Source organism: Lepidochelys olivacea, assembly GCF_965140295.1.
Source record: "Lepidochelys olivacea isolate rLepOli2 genome assembly, chromosome: 1".
NCBI classification, from domain to species: Eukaryota; Metazoa; Chordata; order Testudines; family Cheloniidae; genus Lepidochelys; species Lepidochelys olivacea.
This window is the reverse complement of record NC_140411.1, coordinates 246,325,964-246,343,214: the sequence shown is the minus strand read 5'-3', so window position 1 is coordinate 246,343,214 and position 17,251 is coordinate 246,325,964. Positions and strand designations below refer to the sequence as shown.

General features: G+C 43.6%; 2 protein-coding genes across 3 annotated transcripts in view; both read right to left on the bottom strand.

Moving 5' to 3' along the window:
* Positions 1–17,251, bottom strand: part of BICD1 (BICD cargo adaptor 1) — a 398,310-nt gene that overhangs the window by 8,399 nt on the left and 372,660 nt on the right. The window lies entirely within an intron of this gene.
* The window catches only part of FGD4 (FYVE, RhoGEF and PH domain containing 4), a 183,952-nt gene that overhangs the window by 74,130 nt on the left and 92,571 nt on the right, over positions 1–17,251 (bottom strand). The window contains exon 1 of one of the 2 annotated variants that reach the window (XM_084617713.1): positions 7,860–7,984. The exons of the other annotated variant lie outside the window; for it this stretch is intronic. Within the exon in view, the coding sequence (XP_084473839.1) occupies positions 7,860–7,956 (97 nt within the window). The 5' untranslated portion in view covers positions 7,957–7,984. Of the gene's footprint in view, positions 1–7,859; positions 7,985–17,251 lie in introns of those variants that run through there. 2 annotated transcript variants of the gene reach the window in all.

The following is a 17,251-nucleotide window of genomic DNA, read 5'->3' as shown; positions in this document are numbered from 1 at the left end:
CAAAAGGAGTACAGTAGTCCAGAAAGGTTGAGAGTCACTGGGGTAGTGTGTCTGAGGGCTGTTTTTCTTCTTCCTCCTCCTCTCTCCTAGCTCTCTGTTGGCTTTTATAGCTTCCTGCACATTTGACTGGAGAAAAAAAGAGGAAACCAGTCAAATTTCAGTTGCTTTTGTAAGTCTCTCCCTACACATCAATGGTAGTTTCAATTGTAAAATATACCTCTGCTGGAAGGCATTAAACAGGAAGCATTTCTGTAATGATACCCAGTGGATTTTCCCCTTTATCCTCATGGTATTACTCTGGAACGTTAATAACTCTGCAAATGTCTTCTTTCTACATCACTTTTCCCACTGGAAAAAACACACATTCTGCTTAATACTTATAGCCAGGATTCCAGTGAAGTCAAGGGGAATCTTTCCACTGACTTCAATATGCTTTGGATCAGGCCTCAAATGTTCTGATTTATCATTTTCTAAAGAGCCCAGTTCTGCAATCCTTAACATAGGGAATCCTTACTCTCACACGCAGACTCATTACACTCAGTGGGATTACTTGCATTAATATGGGCTGCAAAATCAGGCCTTAAGTGTATCTTCCATTTCGTTCATTTTCTTCAGGGTACCAGTAGGGTTGCCAAGTGTCTGGTTTTCAAAGGGACCCTGGCAGCTCTGGTCAGCACAGCTGACTGGGCTGCTAAAAGTCTGGTTGGTCACAGCAGGGCAGGCAGGCTCCGTGGCTAGCTCTGTGCAGTTCCTGGGAAGTGGAAGCATGTCTCTCTGGCTCCTAGGCGGAGGGGTAGCCAGGGGACTCTGCATGCTGCCCCCACCTACAGGTGTAGGCCAAAAGCCTAATGGGAAGAAATTGTTTCAAGTAAAATTGTACTCCATTTTTCTTATTTTGCCCTATACTCCATTTTGCTACCTTTGAATTAGTAAAAAACTGTAGCCTTGAATTAGTAAAAAGACATTGTTCCGAGTTTATTTTTTGCTGATTGTGTTAATATTTGTTCTTGGAAGGATAGAAGTTTTATGGCTGTAATTGCCTTATTTACAGTTTGGTGTGAGTGAAGAATGTATGAAAATTAACCGAGAAAGGACAATTGGGCAGGATGGTGAAGAAAGGAGTGGAGGAGTCAAGAGGCACCAACTTTATCATCAATAACCCAGCTGACAGATTGACGACCCTAAAGCAAAGGCTTACACCCCAAGGACAAGATAAGAAGTTGAGTCAAAGGGACAGATAAACAGCTGCGGATCCTCCCAGTAACAACTCAAAATAATGCTAATTAAGAACAACCTTGACTACCTTGTGATTAACAGCTCCGGTGTGAGACTTGTATGGGAATTTATTACTATAAAAGAAGCGTGTATTGCCATGGGACTTTGGGTTCATTCGACAGAGGCCCAGCTCCCCTCCCTCGTGTGCAGTTTCAGCTGGCCACTGGAACTGACCGAGCAACACTAAGGACTGGTAACTATAAGATACACACAAGGTTCTGCAGCTGGTGCATGTGTGCGCGCGCACGCAAATGGAAGCATTGCTGATTTCAGTGCTTAAATTGTACTCAATAAATGTGGCATTTCCCTTATCCCCTTTAAAAAGATTGTGTGCTTCTTATAAGCATAAACACAGGCACCACCCTGAGCGCCACCTCTGCAGCTCCCATTGGCTGGGAACCGCGGCCAATGTGGCCTCAGAGGTAGCACCTGCAGGCAGCGGGGTGCCTAGGAGCTGGAGGGACAGGCCACCACTTCCTGGGAGCCACATGGACTTCTGCCATCCCCGGGAAATGTTAGGGCCACCTCAGGTCCTCACCGTCCGGAGCCCACACCCTGAACCCCGTCCCACACCACAACCCCCTGCCCCAGCTCAGAACCCCCTCCAGCACTCCAAACCCCTCAGACCCAGCCCAGAGCCCTCTCCTGCACCCAAACCCCTCAGCCCTGGCCCCACCCCAGAGCCCACACCCCCATTCAAAGCTCTCCCTCCCCCCAAACTCCTGCCCCAGCCTGGAGCCCCCTCCTGCACCCCAAACCCCCCATCCCCAGTGCCCACACCCCCAGCTGGAGCCCTCAACCCCTCCTGCACCCCAACCCCCTGCCCCAGACCAGTGAAAATGAGCAAGGGTGGGGGAGATCAAGCGACAGAGGGAGGTGGAATGGAGTGAGTGGGGGGCAAGGCCTCGAGGAAGGGGCGGGGCAGGGCAAGGGTGTTCGGTTTTCTACAATTAGAAAGTTGGCAACCCTAGATACCAGCAATATACAAGACACCTATCATGGAATTATGCTCTGTAACAGAGTAAAATCTAACATGGCCACCCAAATGCTGTTGGAGAAGCACTAGCTTAAAAAAAAAAAAAGAGAGAAAAGAGTTCTTAATGTCACAGAAATACAAATAGCGGTTACACTTGTAGTTGAGGTTCTAAAATACAGTGAAAATGTTCGTGTATTTGCATTCCCTTTTTTAAGGCTAATATAGAATAATGGTATTTTTAGATTTTCAAAGGCTGGGCCACAGGCTTTCTAAAAAAGAACAGCTAAATATAAACTCAAATTCCTTCATTCCTTTATTACTCATATGAAAATGCTGCATTAGAACACATGTTTAATGCGTCTTTTGTAACCTTCTGGTCCGTCAGTCTTACTGGCTATTGATCTATGCAGTTAAGCAAGTTGCTTAAGAGTTGTCTTGTTTTAAAAATAGTTACATACATTTTAAAAGATGAATGCAGATATCTTTCACTGATCGAAGGGTCTGTGCTACTAGGTAATATTTTTAGAAACAGGATGCTGCAAGAAAATACCTAGCCCCAAGAAGAGAAAAACAAACTAATTAAAGAAGTTTTAAAACGGACTACTCCTTTGATTAATTTAAATACAAAATTTCAAGTCTTGAAAATGACCTCAGTTTATTTTATATGCTATAAAAAGACTCATTATGAAGTCTGCCTGAAATATAGAAGAGACACAAAAGAAAGAGCCATAAAAAAACAAATCTCAACACTTGACCCAAACTGTTGTTAATAGTTCACGCTATCTTTTATTTCTAAATTCTTCTTACAAATGGCAGAAGTGGAGAATGTGTATGGCATAACCACTTGTAGCCCCACTAACTCAAGCACAAAAAGAACACCATGACTTTAAGACCTGTGGATTCAAATCTGAAAAGAAGTTTTAAAAGCAGTGCCTTAATTCTAGAATGCCATGCACTGGGGCTAACTCCATAACAAAGTCCAGACACTAACATTTACTGCTGGGAAACCCCCCCCCCCAAAAAAAAAAATCATGTAAAAAGGGAAGTATACCTTAGAAAATCATCCCGGTTGTTAGAGCAGACTGAAGCAGGCTGTGAGTCCTGCGCTCGCTGCCCCCTGACATAGGTAATACCAGCATTGCCTCTCTGCAGCACTACAGCTGCTCTGTTTAGCATGCTTCTTCTCATCTCTGGGGCACACAGCCCATTTTCAGGCTACTTAAGTAGTCCCAGCTTGCTGCCAAGTAATTAACAGCCAACATCTACACAACACAGAACAAACAGCAGCTCCCTGGGAACGTCTGCAGCACCAACTCAAATATAAAGAACTCAAGCTGCAAACTTCACAAGAATTCCAGTACTTCCTGCTTTTGACCTGGTTGGAAATACCATAAGAATAGCCTCAAATGGCTGATTTAAGCAAATTTAGGGCTTCCTGTGAAACCGTTCAGTTGGAACCCCTCCTGCAGTCTCCTGTCATTCTCCTCTACTAAACTTGCCACAGTGGTGTAAGTTTTTATGGGGACATTGCCTATGAAGACTTAGGCCTCCATATATCATCAGAGCATAATGACCATCATTAAGGAAAAAAGAAAAGGAGTACTTGTGGCACCTTAGAGACTAACCAATTTATTTGAGCATGAGCTTTCGTGAGCTACACCTCACTTATGCATCGGATGAAGTGAGCTGTAGCTCACGAAAGCTCATGCTCAAATAAATTGGCTAGTCTCTAAGGTGCCACAAGTACTCCTTTTCTTTTTGCGAATACAGACTAACACGGCTGTTACTCTGAAACCTGTCATTAAGGAAGTAAGGCATAGTCACATTAAGTATGGTCTTGGATTCAAAAGAAAAATTAAAACAATCTCATCTGTCAGAGAACATTGTTTTGCTGTTCAAATACTCACTTCAGACTGAAGGTTGAACAGATTTGCATGAATTCTTTCAACTGCTCTGTGTAATTAAATGCTAATTTACTCTGCTTAAAACGTTACTAAACGATCAGGTTGACAGTAATAACAGAAATCCAGAAAGACCAAGGTCAACAGTTTAATGTTTTTACATTGTCCAAACCCTTCACCCCTCTCCCTGCCCCCACTCAAAAAAAGTATAGTTATTTCATTACATCAACTAGTATTAGCACACATCACTTGATTAATTCCCAAACTGGGAATACTTCTAAGTTTTTTTTGATGCAAAAAGACTTTAATTGCTTATTGGAAGCAGTGAACACTGAAAACAGCTGAAGCATCATATGACTATTTAAATCACTTTCCTGTCCTGGCGTTTATAGTATTCCTAAAATAAAAAAGTAGGAACTTTCCACAAAATCCCATGCTACTGAAAAAAAAAAATGCTGAAATAAGCCTCCGTGTAAAAGTTACCAGTGTTTCATGAAGGCAAATGTCTTTGTATGGGGTTTGCCAGAGCCCATGCAGCATCCACTGTGGCCTGTCTGGGAAAGGCCCTCAATCTCCCAAGTCCTTCTTTCTGCAAATACCCTCCTTCAGTTTATCAAATTAAAGCTTCTAAACCTTTGGCCAGGTAAAAAAGGCAACTTAAAACCAACAGATTGTTGCCAACTCACAATATTTGGTGTTCTTCTGGAAGCTCCAGTACCATTTAATGTCAACTGTGGTCCCCCGAAGGCACTCATTCTAGGTTCACAGCTTCTCAGACATCATCTCTCTCAGGCAGAGACCCGCATCTCTCCCTCCTGACCAGGGTTTTTCCAGGCTGCACAGTTCTGCCTGGCTACATTGTTATATCCCCAACAGGCCAGCACCTGCACTTTGCTTTCTCCTTGAAGGTTATGATTAGCTGTAATGGCCAGCAGTCACAAGTTATCACACAGCTCTTTATAAGCAAGCACATTTATTTTTTAAGGTAAAAGCATTACAGAGAAAACATTAAAAATAGTAAATATATGCATGCTAAAAGCTTACTAGAGGTCACCTATCTTATATAGCCTCACTAGATTAAGTCCTTCCAACTCCTCCCTGAAAGGATTTGGGGTGAGGGGTGGGGGCCTTGAACAGAAGGCCCTGACTGTTTGCTGGATAAGAAAGAAGACCCTGAGTCAGTTTAAACTCAGGCTTTTTATCCAAAAGTCCCTTCTTTGTCTGTCGGTTGCTGGAGAATCCAGTTTGAACTAGTATACGCAAGCCTCTGCAGGTAGCAGTACTTTTCTGGAGGGGTTACAACCTGAGTGAAATTGCCTAATCACCCAATATTGATCAGTTTCCATAAACTAAAAGGCAAGCGCTGCCCTTCACCAATTGTTCTATTGCAGTGGTTCTCAAACTTTTTTTTTTCATGGGCCACTTGAAAATTGCTGAGGGTCTCGGTGGACTACTTAATGATCTTTCCAAATGTTGTTTGAACCATTAGCTAACTATTGTAAAGCGCTTTGGATAAAGGCGCTACATAAAAAAAAAATCTAACTTTTTTGTTCTACAAATAAAAGCACACAACTCATATTTTTATATCAGTAGTCTTACCTTTCTAATGTGATGGATGTGCCCTCTCTCCCCCGCTGCAGCAGCCCCTGAGCTGGGGCTGGGAAGGAGTGGGGGGTCTCTCCCTGGCAGCTGCAGCCCTGGAGCTGGGGAAAGTCACCTCTGTCTCTAGCTGCCGCAGCCCTGCACATCCCAAATTCTCCCCACTCCCTCTTCTCACCCCACTGCCTCCTCCCATCTACCCCTTATTTCCCCCAAGGCCACCACCTCACTGTACATGTGCATCTTCTCCAGGGTCCAGGCACTTCATTAGTGGAGCCATGCCTGCGCGACTCCACTAATTAGATGGGTGGCCCTTCATTCTCTCGTGTGCGGCCACCCAAGTTCACACCTTAGAGGGAACTATCCGCGGATCACCTGAACCAGTGGTCCGTGGATTACAGTTTGAGAACCTCTGTTCTATCGCACATCACTCTGATGGCAACTAACAAAGAATTGTACTCTTAATACCATGTGAACAGAATTTGACCACAATAACCACCCTAGACGTTTTTTCCCCTCAAAAAGCAAAAAAGTATGCATACTATGTACAAGAACCATATGCATTATCATTTACTTCCAACGCACAGCTGTTCACATCCTGCCAACTTCCTTTCTGCAGTAACGTTTTACAATACAACTTTATGAAGCGTATTCTTTCACACACATTGTGTCCCCAAAACAGGGTGGTGTTACAAAGTTGAAATAAAAATACAAAAGCGGGGGGGGTGGGGGGGAGGAATGTAGAGAAAAATTCTTGCATCCATCATGGTGAGATTGTGCAAAGGTGCACAGAAGATAGTACACGAATTAAGGAAGTTAGGAGAGGAATAAGAGACCAGTTCTTTGAGCTAAGACAAAATCAGAATGACAGGTTTCAGAGTAACAGCCGTGTTAGTCTGTATTCGCAAAAAGAAAAGGAGTACTTGTGGCACCTTAGAGACTAACCAATTTATTTGAGCATGAGCTTTCATGAGCTACAGCTCATGCTCCAATACATTGGTTAGTCTCTAAAATCAGAATGGTTTTAAAAACCTCTGGGCCCATGCATTGGTACATGAAATGAATGAGGAGCTAATGGAGTTGCTTGATATGGGTGACATGTCACCCAGTGTACCTGTGAGAAGTTTGACACCAGCAAAAGCTGAAGTCGGGAGGACTGCGGTTGGGGTGGATAGACCTGCAGAGAATGGAGTCCTGCAGAGTTAGCTGCATAGTTCACCCCAAGCTTCCTCAGCAGACTGCTATCAAAACCCCAGATCAAACCCCAAATCCAAGCACATAGAAGAAGTTCTCACTTCTCCTACCCCCTGCTAACTGGTTCTGTGCTTTTCAAAACAACCAGGGATGATGGGCTTTACAATGTACCCCCTCACAAATCTATTTCATCTCTAATTTTGGATTAGATTCCATTTTCAAAAAATATTCTAGTTTGCTCTTAGGGTCAGAGAATGTTTACACTGTGTGTCCTGCACAGTAAGCACTTATCAAGCCTGAAATTACAATGCAATTTTTTTTAAAAAAACACTACTCCTTACTGCAAAGCAAGTTAGAAAAATAAGCATAAAGTGAAAGTGGCCACTGCAAGACCACATATACAGAATTAATTGGCAAAGCAAACCTGTCTCTCCCAAAATTAACCATGTGTACTTAATTCATGATCCACTGAGAAAATAAACATTTCAGACAAATACTGATTTATAGCAACATAGTCTATGGACCTTTCAACTGTAAACAGAATTGTTGCTGTCAGCTCAATAGCAAACCAGAAATAGAAAGCACTTAAATATCTGCAAACTCAATTGTTTGAGAGTTGAGGTGAAAGTAGCAAGATGAGCAGAAAAAGTATTTTTGCACAATGAACTAAGCAAACACTCCAAGAAAAAAAAATCTACAGATTTGTCAGTTGAACAAATATGTTCCAAATGTATTACACAATCAAGCAGCTGAATTTATAATATGTCTATACTTCTAAGGCACCAGATATAAAACTTTGCTTTTCATTTGTCTTTGGCCTAAAACACTATTACACATTCCGCAGGCAACAACTCAAATTAAAAGACTATCAACCAACAAAAAACAATTCAAAAATCCAAACAAGCCAGCCTTACCTAGATCAAAGGACATGGTTTTCATGTATGCTGATATCAAATTCACTCTAATGCTGCTGTATGCACCAGTAATCGATTTCACAATGATAATGATCATATAACAGGTTCACATATACCCCATTTACAAGTTTTGGGGACCACTGAGGAGGAGTTCTAATAAGATGCTCGGTATATACTGAAAATTTACAGTTCAAAGACATAGCATGTAATATGCCCCACCTCTTTGACGGCATGTCTGTTTTGTGTAGGAGAGAGCGAGAGAGTGAGCGCAGCAAGCAAAACTAACAAGTGAGGAGACAGACAGTCAGTTGGAGGCAGTTTTATTCCTGGTAAATAGAAAAACAAGGGAATCAACTTATGTAACCCTCAAACCGCAGGAGCAAAGCGCAGGGGAACACAGTAAGTGGTTTTCATCTAATGCCTCAGCTATTTTGGAAGTTTCTACAACTGTTTTAATTTCACCACTGTATAAAAAAACAAGGTTAAATGATAAAATCAGTAGCCCTTTCCTCTGGTTGGTACTTGCATTCCCATTGTTACTAAGTCACTTTTGTTTCCAATATCCTTTTCATTGTGCAAACAGAGTGTGTTTAAACTGCTTCTTTGAACTACAGTAAACGTGAAGATTAGAACTCTAGAGCAGAGGTATAACCAAAAAAGATTCTATAATGTATTCATAGAATGCTGGCCTTTTTGGTGTAGACTGGTAATAGAATGGGGTTACTGGAAAAAATACAGTTTTAAAATAGTACGGCTCTTAAACCATGTGCTTGGCAGTGCCCTGGTACATATTTTGATGGCATCTCAAAAAACTTGCATCATGCTGGAGCATTGTGAGTGGCTAAAAAGTTCAATTTTTGAGGAACAATCCTTGCCACAAATACTGAAGAAAGGCACAGGGTCAGAGAATGAAGCCAGTACACTGTTAGCACTAGAGACCTACTGTGCTTTCCTCTTCACTCTCCTCTGTCTCAACCACCTCTCTCTTCAGCCTCTGACTCTGCTTGCAGGTAAATATAAGTGTCAAGGTTCCTTCCCCACTCTGAACTCTAGGGTACAGATGTGGGGACCTGCATGAAAACCCCCCTAAGCTTATTTTTACCAGCTTAGGTTAAAACTTCCCCAAGGTACAAACTATTTTACCTTTTGCCCCTGGACTTTCTTGCTGCCACCACCAAGCGTCTAACAAATATATAACAGGGAAAGAGCCCGAGTGGAAATGTCTTTCCCCCCAAAATCCTCCCCAAACCCTACACCCCCTTTCCTGGGGAAGGCTTGATAAAAATCCTCACCAATTTGCATAGATGAACACAGACCCAAACCCTTGGATCTTAAGAACAACGAAAAAGCAGTCAGGTTCTTAAAAGAAGAATTTTAATTGAAGAAAAACTAAAAGAATCACCTCTGTAAAATCAGGATGGTAAATACCTTACAGGGTAATCAGATTCAAAACAGAATCCCTCTAGGCAAAACCTTAAGTTACAAAAAGACACAAAAACAGGAATATACATTCCATTCAACACAGCTATTTTTATCAGCCATTTAAACAAAACAGAATCTAACGCATATCTAGCTAGACTACTTACTAACGCATATCTAGCTAGACTACTTACTAAGTTCTAAGACTCCATTCTTTTTCTGTTCCTGGCAAAAGCATCACACAGACAGAGAGAGCCTTTGTTTCTCCCCCTCCTCCAGCTTTGAAAGCATCTTCTCTCCTCATTGGTCATTTTGGTCAGGTGCCAGCGAGGTTATCCTAGCTTCTTAACCCTTTACAGGGGAAAGGGTTTTTCCTCTGGCCAGGAGGGATTTTAAAGGTGTTTACCCTTCCCTTTATATTTATGACAATAAGTAAAGAGATAAATCAGAGTCAATTTTGTATTGTGTAAATGCAAATCTTAGAAAAGTAGACATGAGAGATGAACTAGAAAGAGTAATTACTGTTTACATACAAACTGCTGAAGATTCTTAAGTCTAGTTTGCTAAGAACCCCTCTCCTTGTCCTTCATGCCCCATTGGCCTTGTAGGACAATTACCCTGTTGCAGGTGTAATTTTGCTTAGACCATACCAAACAGTATCCATGACTGAAAGTGGTCAGCAAAATAAGATACATAAATGCAACTTACCCTGTTTCCTCCTCACCCAAATAGATCGTGTGACAGGAACAAATGCTCCCCAGGCTTGAAAAAACAAAAAGCTTAAAAGCCCTGAATGAATTTCATTCTGGCAGGAGGAACAAAATGGATTAAAATCAGACTGACTGTTCTTGGTAAATTTGGATAATGTGAACCAGAACATGGCAGCTTTCATTTAATTCACACAGCTGAAGTAATCTTTTCAATAGTTGTTCAGATCATATATTTGCTTTGCTCTGAATTTTTTCAGAGGGCACAACTCTGCCTCTGTCTACAGGAAGACTGAAAGGTGATGTGTAAGATGGTGCGAGTATAAATTGGTGTAACTTGCACACCAAGTGAACAGAAGAGATGCATATAGTAGGAAAGGCAACTGACAGGACAGCGTAGGTCATAGGTGCTGGAACTATGGGTTCTGGGGGTGCTGCCATACCCCCTGGCTTGAAATGGTTTTCATCATATACAGCGTTTACAGTTTGATTCAATGGCTCTCAACACCCCCACTATACAAATTGTTCCAGCACCTCTGTTGCAGGTTAAATTAGTTAAAGTTCATACTTTAACTCAGCTTCTCTTTCAGTACCTGAGCACAGAAATTATAGTATCTTAGAATTGCATCATGTTCAGCTTTGCTCTAATTTTTTTTTATTATTCCCTGTCCAAATCCCTTATTTCACCACTCCCTTTGTATCCTTATCCCACTCCTGACTTACTGCTTTCTTCTAGATTTTCTTTAATGCTTTCTTGCTGTACCTGGGAACTCTTTCACCCTAAAGGTGGAAGGTACCACCACCTCCATTCAAATTCCTTCTTAAAATTCCTTTCCTCCATGAGCTCACCAGTCAAAGCCGCCTACATTTAGGGTATGTCTACATAATGAAGTTATTTGAATTTTGGGAAGCGAAAATACAAACATTTATACATTCTATCTTCTGTGTCCCCACTAAAGCACGTGAATTCGGCGGAGGGCGTCCACAGTACCAAGGCTTGCATTGAATGTCGGCGCGCTGCACTGTGGGTAGCTATCCCACAGTTCCTGCAGTCCCCGCTGCCCATTGAAATTCTGGGTTAAGCTCCCAGTGCATGATGGGGCAAAAACCTTCTTGCGGGTGTTTCTGGGTGTGTGTCATCAGTCGCTCCTCCCTTCACGGAAGCTATGGTAGACAATCGTTTTGAGCCTTTTTGGAGTGCAGACGCCATACTGCTTTCAGCAGACGGTGCACTGCTGCTCTCCTGCTATGAATGCACCTCACATTTCCTCTCATCTTCTTAAGTAATCTCTACTATCTACTCTCTCTCTCTTCCTCATCGAACGCTTCCGCTGCCAACTCTGCTCAGCCATCATGAACCAAGCAGCACAGCTTCCGCCGCCAACTCTGCTCTTCCGCTCTTGCTGCGCTACCGAGCTTCTCCATGTTGTCTGTCCTGGGCTCCCGCCTCTGTGAAAGCTATAGAAGACAACCATTTCCCGCCTTTTTTTGGCTTTTGTGAACCGAACAGCACCTCTTCTGCTGCCACTCTGCTCCCCTACGTTTTGCGCCTTTTTTCCAGGATTACCCATGCAGGCACCATAGCCATGGAGCCCGCTCAGATCTCCACTGCAGTTTTGACCATTGTAAATACCTCGCACATTATCCAGCAGTATGTGCAGTACCTGCAAAACTGGCGAGGAAGCGACAACAGCGCGATTACAATAGTGATGAGGACATTGACAGACATTCCTAGAAGCATGGCATGTGGCGATTTGGAGATCATGGTGGTGTTGGGCCAGGTTCATGCCATGGAACACCGATTCTGGGCCTGGGAAACAAGCACAGACTGGTGGGACCACATAGTGTTGCGGATATGGGATGATTCCCAGTGGGTGAGAAACTTTCGTATGCGTAGGGCCACTTTCATGGAATTTTGTGACTTGCTGTCCCCTGCCCTGAAGTGCAAAGACACCAAAATGAGAGCTGCCCTCACAGTTGAGAAGCAAGTAAGCCATCACATGCAGCTGGGCAACAGAATTCAGCTTGCAGGCAGCCATGGTAAGCCCTAGTGGGCACGCAGGGTTCTGCTTCTTCCGCATTCATTTCAATGCTTTCAAACTGCTGGTCCCCCTTTCCCATAGCAAGCAATGCCTGGTGGGTTTGCCATATAAAAGGAGGGCCTGCAGGCTCTCTGGGATGATCGCTTCACACAACACTGTCCCCGCCCTCTTCCCCCCTCACCCCCCCACCGCGTGGCTCCGATCAAGCTCTCACCTCACCAGAAGTGCCTTCTCCAGGGTCATGGTCCGGGAGCTCGCCTTGGGAGTGGGAGGAAGCTATTGGCTCCAACAATAAGACTAGTTCCTGGCTAGGGGGGAAAAACCCGATTCCCCACTTGCCGCCTGTGCACTGTCCTCCTCCTCCTCCTCTTCATCCTCCAATAACTCCCCCTTGCCAGGTATCAGACAGTGGTGGGGTAGTGGTGACGTCACCCCCCATAATTGCATGCAGCTCACAGTACAAGCGGCATGTATGGGGCTGTGACGCAGAGCACCCGTTCGCCTCCCTTGGCTTTTTGGTACGCTTGCCTGAGCTCCTTGATTTTTGTACGACTCTGCTCTGTGTCCCTGGAGTAGCCTCTTTCCGTCATGGCCCTGGAGACTTTAGCATATGTATTGGCATTTCTTTTTTTGGAACATAGTTCTGCCATAACAGATTCGTCTCCCCAACATGCGATGAGATCCACTACCTCCCGTTCGGACCATGCTGGAGCTCATCTGCGAATCCGGGACTGTGTGGTCTCTTGTGATGGTGGACTCTGCACAGTTGCCTGTGATGGTGGACTGTGCTGATGGTCACCTGTGCTGATGGTGACCAAACAGGAAATTCAAAAGCTCCCGGGGCTTTTACTGCCTACCTGGCTAGTGCATCGGAGTTGAGAATGTTGTCCAGAGCGGTCAGAAGGGAGCATTCTTGGATAGCTCCTGAAGGCCAATAACATTGAATTGCGTCCACAGTACCTGCAACCCAGAACTGCCATCTCGATTTTAGCGCTACTCCACTTGCTGAGGTGGAATACAGAAATCGGATTAAAGATCCCTTTAAATCGAAAAAACTGGTTTGGTCATGTGGACGGAATCAGTTTTATTTCGAAGTAACTCAGCTAATTCTGAAATAACCGCATACTGTAGACCAGGCCTTACTCCTCATCTATCATAGAAATCCTGCTACACTTTAAGACAGAACCATTTGGGGTCATGCAGTGCACTGTGTGTGTGTTTTGTGCAGTACCATGGCAAATACACTGTTAGAGATTTAACAAACAACCACCACCACCACATTTCATCTAATACCCAGTTCATGCTCAAGAATTTTACCAGCGTCTGAGCCCCGAAGTAGCAGCATTACAAGAGGTAAGTGCCTCTCCTACTGACTAGTTATCCTCACTCTTACATCCTGGTGTGAATTTCCCTTTCCCCACTCTGAAATATGTTTTAGTCCCCATCTTCTCCTCACTTCTGGATGTGTTATAAAGCAGATGGTGGGGTTGAACTGCTCTTCCCAAATCTGAATCTAAATTTGTCTGTCAACCACCTCCAAGCTTTGAGAGATAGGACTACTTCGTAATGAAAGTGCATATTTGAAAGGCATGGTCCACTACAATATCAGTTTATTACAAAAACATTTCCTATTACCACACATATGCAATTTTAGTAGGGAAACTACTTAAAAGCCAGTCCAAATGGTGTTTTGCCTCCATAACGGATGCAATATTAGATCCCAAAACGATATGGAACCTGCTTTAAAAACTAGTATTTTGAACATCCAAAAACCCCAAGAGTAACTAATCCCCAACAAGTAACATTTTCACCATTTTTAAGGAAGCAAGTACCTTAAAACTTGTATTCCCCATAGCCCTGCTTGGTGCTATATATATGCAAAATAAGCTATCATCATCAAGTTATTAATAACTGGCTTACTATCTTTGCATTGAATAGTCAGTTCTCTGGAACTGAGCCACTAATTATTTCCTTTCTGGTACAGATGTTGAGTCATGTCAGCAGACAGAGTTTTGCCAAAACACACAGTAAAATTTATAACAATTTTGCTTTGGTTATTTTAAAATCTTTGGCACATATTTTTACTTTGAATGCACAAATGCAAGTCCCATTCGTATATATCTGAAACTGGAATACAGCCTTGAGGTTTCACCATTCAAATCCTAGTTTTCCTCTAATTCAAAAAGTTCAGGGATGATCCCACTAACTCTCTCACCATGGTGAACAAACAGGAAAACTGAATTTCAGCAAACAATAGGAGTCCATGTTTCCTTCAAAAATAATTTTAAATTGCACTGTTTCTTTGTTTTGAAATTAACACCTCCCCAACAATTGTGTTTTCTAAGGGCAAGTGACAGCAGGATAGAAAGACATACTATCACAAGGGCGGCCAACCTGAGCCTGAAAAGGAGCCAGAATTTACCAATGTACATTGCCAAAGAGCCACAGTAGTACGTCAGCAGCCCCCCATCAGCTCTCCTCCAACCCCCCTCCTCCCCCCCAACACCTCCCGCTCACCGGCAGCCCCACCAATCAGCACCTCCCCACACCTCCCGATCAGCTGTTTTGTGGTGTGCCGGAGGCATGGAGGGGGAGGAGCGAGGGCATGGCAGGCTCAGGGGAGGGGGTGGGAAGGGGTGGAGTGGGGGCAGGGCCTGTGGCAGAGCCAGGGGTTGAGCGGTGAGCAGCCTCCGGCACACTGGAAAGTTGGCGCCTGTAGCTCCAGCCCTGGAGTCGCTGCCTGGACAAGGAGCCGCATGTTAAACTTCTGAAGAGCCGCATGTGACTCCAGAGCCACAGGTTGGCCACCCCTCTGCTGTCAAATGGAGGTCTGTCCACTCCAGCCGGTTTAGTAGGTTTTGAACCTATTCGAAATATCTTAAAGAGAATATCAATATATTGATGAACCCTTGGAGCGAGCACTGGGTAAAATTTAAAAATTAGAAGAACTGCAAAGAGGAAAAGCTGTGATTCCCCATCCTTGAGGCTCTAAATGAGAAGCTCAAGTCCTCCCAAACAGACAGACAAATACTGCCGGAAATTAAATTGAAAGGTAATTCAAACACTACCAAGTATGTATCGCAAATTTAGTGCCACATTCAGAGATGAAAGGTGGATCAGTGGTTAGGTTGCTGGCCTAAGAAACCTGTGTTCATTTCTTCATATTTTTCATCTGGATTTCAATAGTGACTGAAGGCCCCAGCCAGGGTCAGGAGCCCACTGTGGCAGACCCTACAAACACACAATAGAATACAGTCCCCTGCCTCCAAAGGGACTATCCTTTAGCAGACAAAAGAGATGTAAGAAAAACAAACACCACAAAAGCAATTTGCTGTAAGTATAATACAATTTATTTTCCGTTTCACTTATGTAAAACCCCTCCTGCGTCCAGCTTCTTCACACTCCTTGCTTGGCCTGACTGTCCTCCTTCCGCCCCTTCCACAGGAAAAACAAACATTCAGCCTTGTTTTCAGAGACTCTCATGAAACAAGGAAAAGAAAAAATCTTTCCAAAAGGTGGCTCTGTCCCACTTTCCCTCCCCACCATGTGTGGGTGTGGTGGAGACAGAGGAAAGGAGAGCTCCTTGCTCACCCCTGAATGGTCCATGTGGCCCAAGCCCGCCCCACAACATCCCTGCTCTGGTGGTCTCAACCCCTTCCCCGCTGGGTGGGGGTGTGTGCGCGCACGCACGAGACAGAGCGAGTCCCAGGGTCAGTATCAGTTCCACTGGAGACTTCCTGTGTGACCATGACTCAGGGTATCAGCCCATGGGAATGAACCTTCCAGCCTGGGTCAAGGGACTCAGGCCAGGGGGGCTTGTGGTAGCCCTCTGAAAATAGCTGTATAAATAGTGCTTTGAAGTTGCAGCTCAGGCTGGATCTTGGGCTCAGCTGTGACTCAGCCCCTCATCTCGAAAATAGGGGTAATAGCCCTTCCCCACCTCAAAGTGGTGTTTTGAGGATAAATACATTAAAAATGGCATGGTGCTCAGATAATATGGTAATGGTTGTCATAAGTACTATACGTAGTGATTGACTTTAAAGACAAAAGGTATCATCAGTATAGTCTGAACTCCTGCACATTATAAGCCATATATGTAGTAAACTACTTTTCAGTATGAGAAAGGGATGCAGAATAGAGAGATCTGCTCAGTTAAACAGTCAGAAAAGAAAACAGACTAGCAGTCTGCCTATTAGATAAAGGTATAGAACATGACCGTCAAAGACACTGTAACCAGGGGGGGGAGGGGGGACACAGCTGAGTAATGTCAGAGCTAGAGCTGTCGATTAATCGCAGTTAACTCACGTGATTAGCAGAAAAAAATTAATCGCAGTTTTAATCGCACTATTAAATAGAATTCCAATTGAAATTTATTAAATATTTTGGATGTTTTTCTACATTTTCATATATTCTGTATTATAATTGAAATCAAAGTATCCTTTTTACAGTGCAAATATTTGTAATAAAAAACAAAACAGTATTTTTCAATTCACCTCACACAAGTACTTTCAAGACAAAGATTGTATTAAAGTGCAACTTACAAATGTAGATTTGTTTGTTACATAACTGCAGTCAAAAACAAAACAATGTAAAACTTCAGAGCATACAAGTCCACTCAGTCCTACTTCTTGTTCAGCCAATCGCTAAGACAAACAACATTTACAGGAGATAATGCTGCTTTCTTATTTGTAATGTCACCAGAGAGCGAAAACAGGCATTTGCATGGCACTTCTGTAGCTGGCATTGCAAGGTATTTACGTGCCAGATATGCTAAACATGCGTATGCCCGTTCATGCTTCCGCCACCATTCCAGAAGACATGCTTCCATGCTGATGATGCTCATTAAAAATGCGTTAATTAAATTTGTGACTGAACTCCTGGGGGAGGGGGGGAGAATTCCATTTCCCCTGTTCTGTTTTACCCGCATATTGCCATATATCACATGTTATAGCAGTCTCAGGTGATGACCCAGCACATGTTAATTTTAAGAATATTCTCACTGCAGATTTCACAATATGCAAAGGCGGCACCAATGTGAGATTTCTAGAGATAGCTACAGCACTCGACCCAAGGTTTAGGACTCTGAAGAGCCTTCCGAACTCTGAGAGGGACGAGGTGGGGAGCATGCTTTCAGAAATCTTAAAAGAGCACACTCCGAAGTGGAAACTACAGAACCTGAGCCACCAAAAAAGAAAATCAACTTTCTGTTGGTGGCATCTGACTC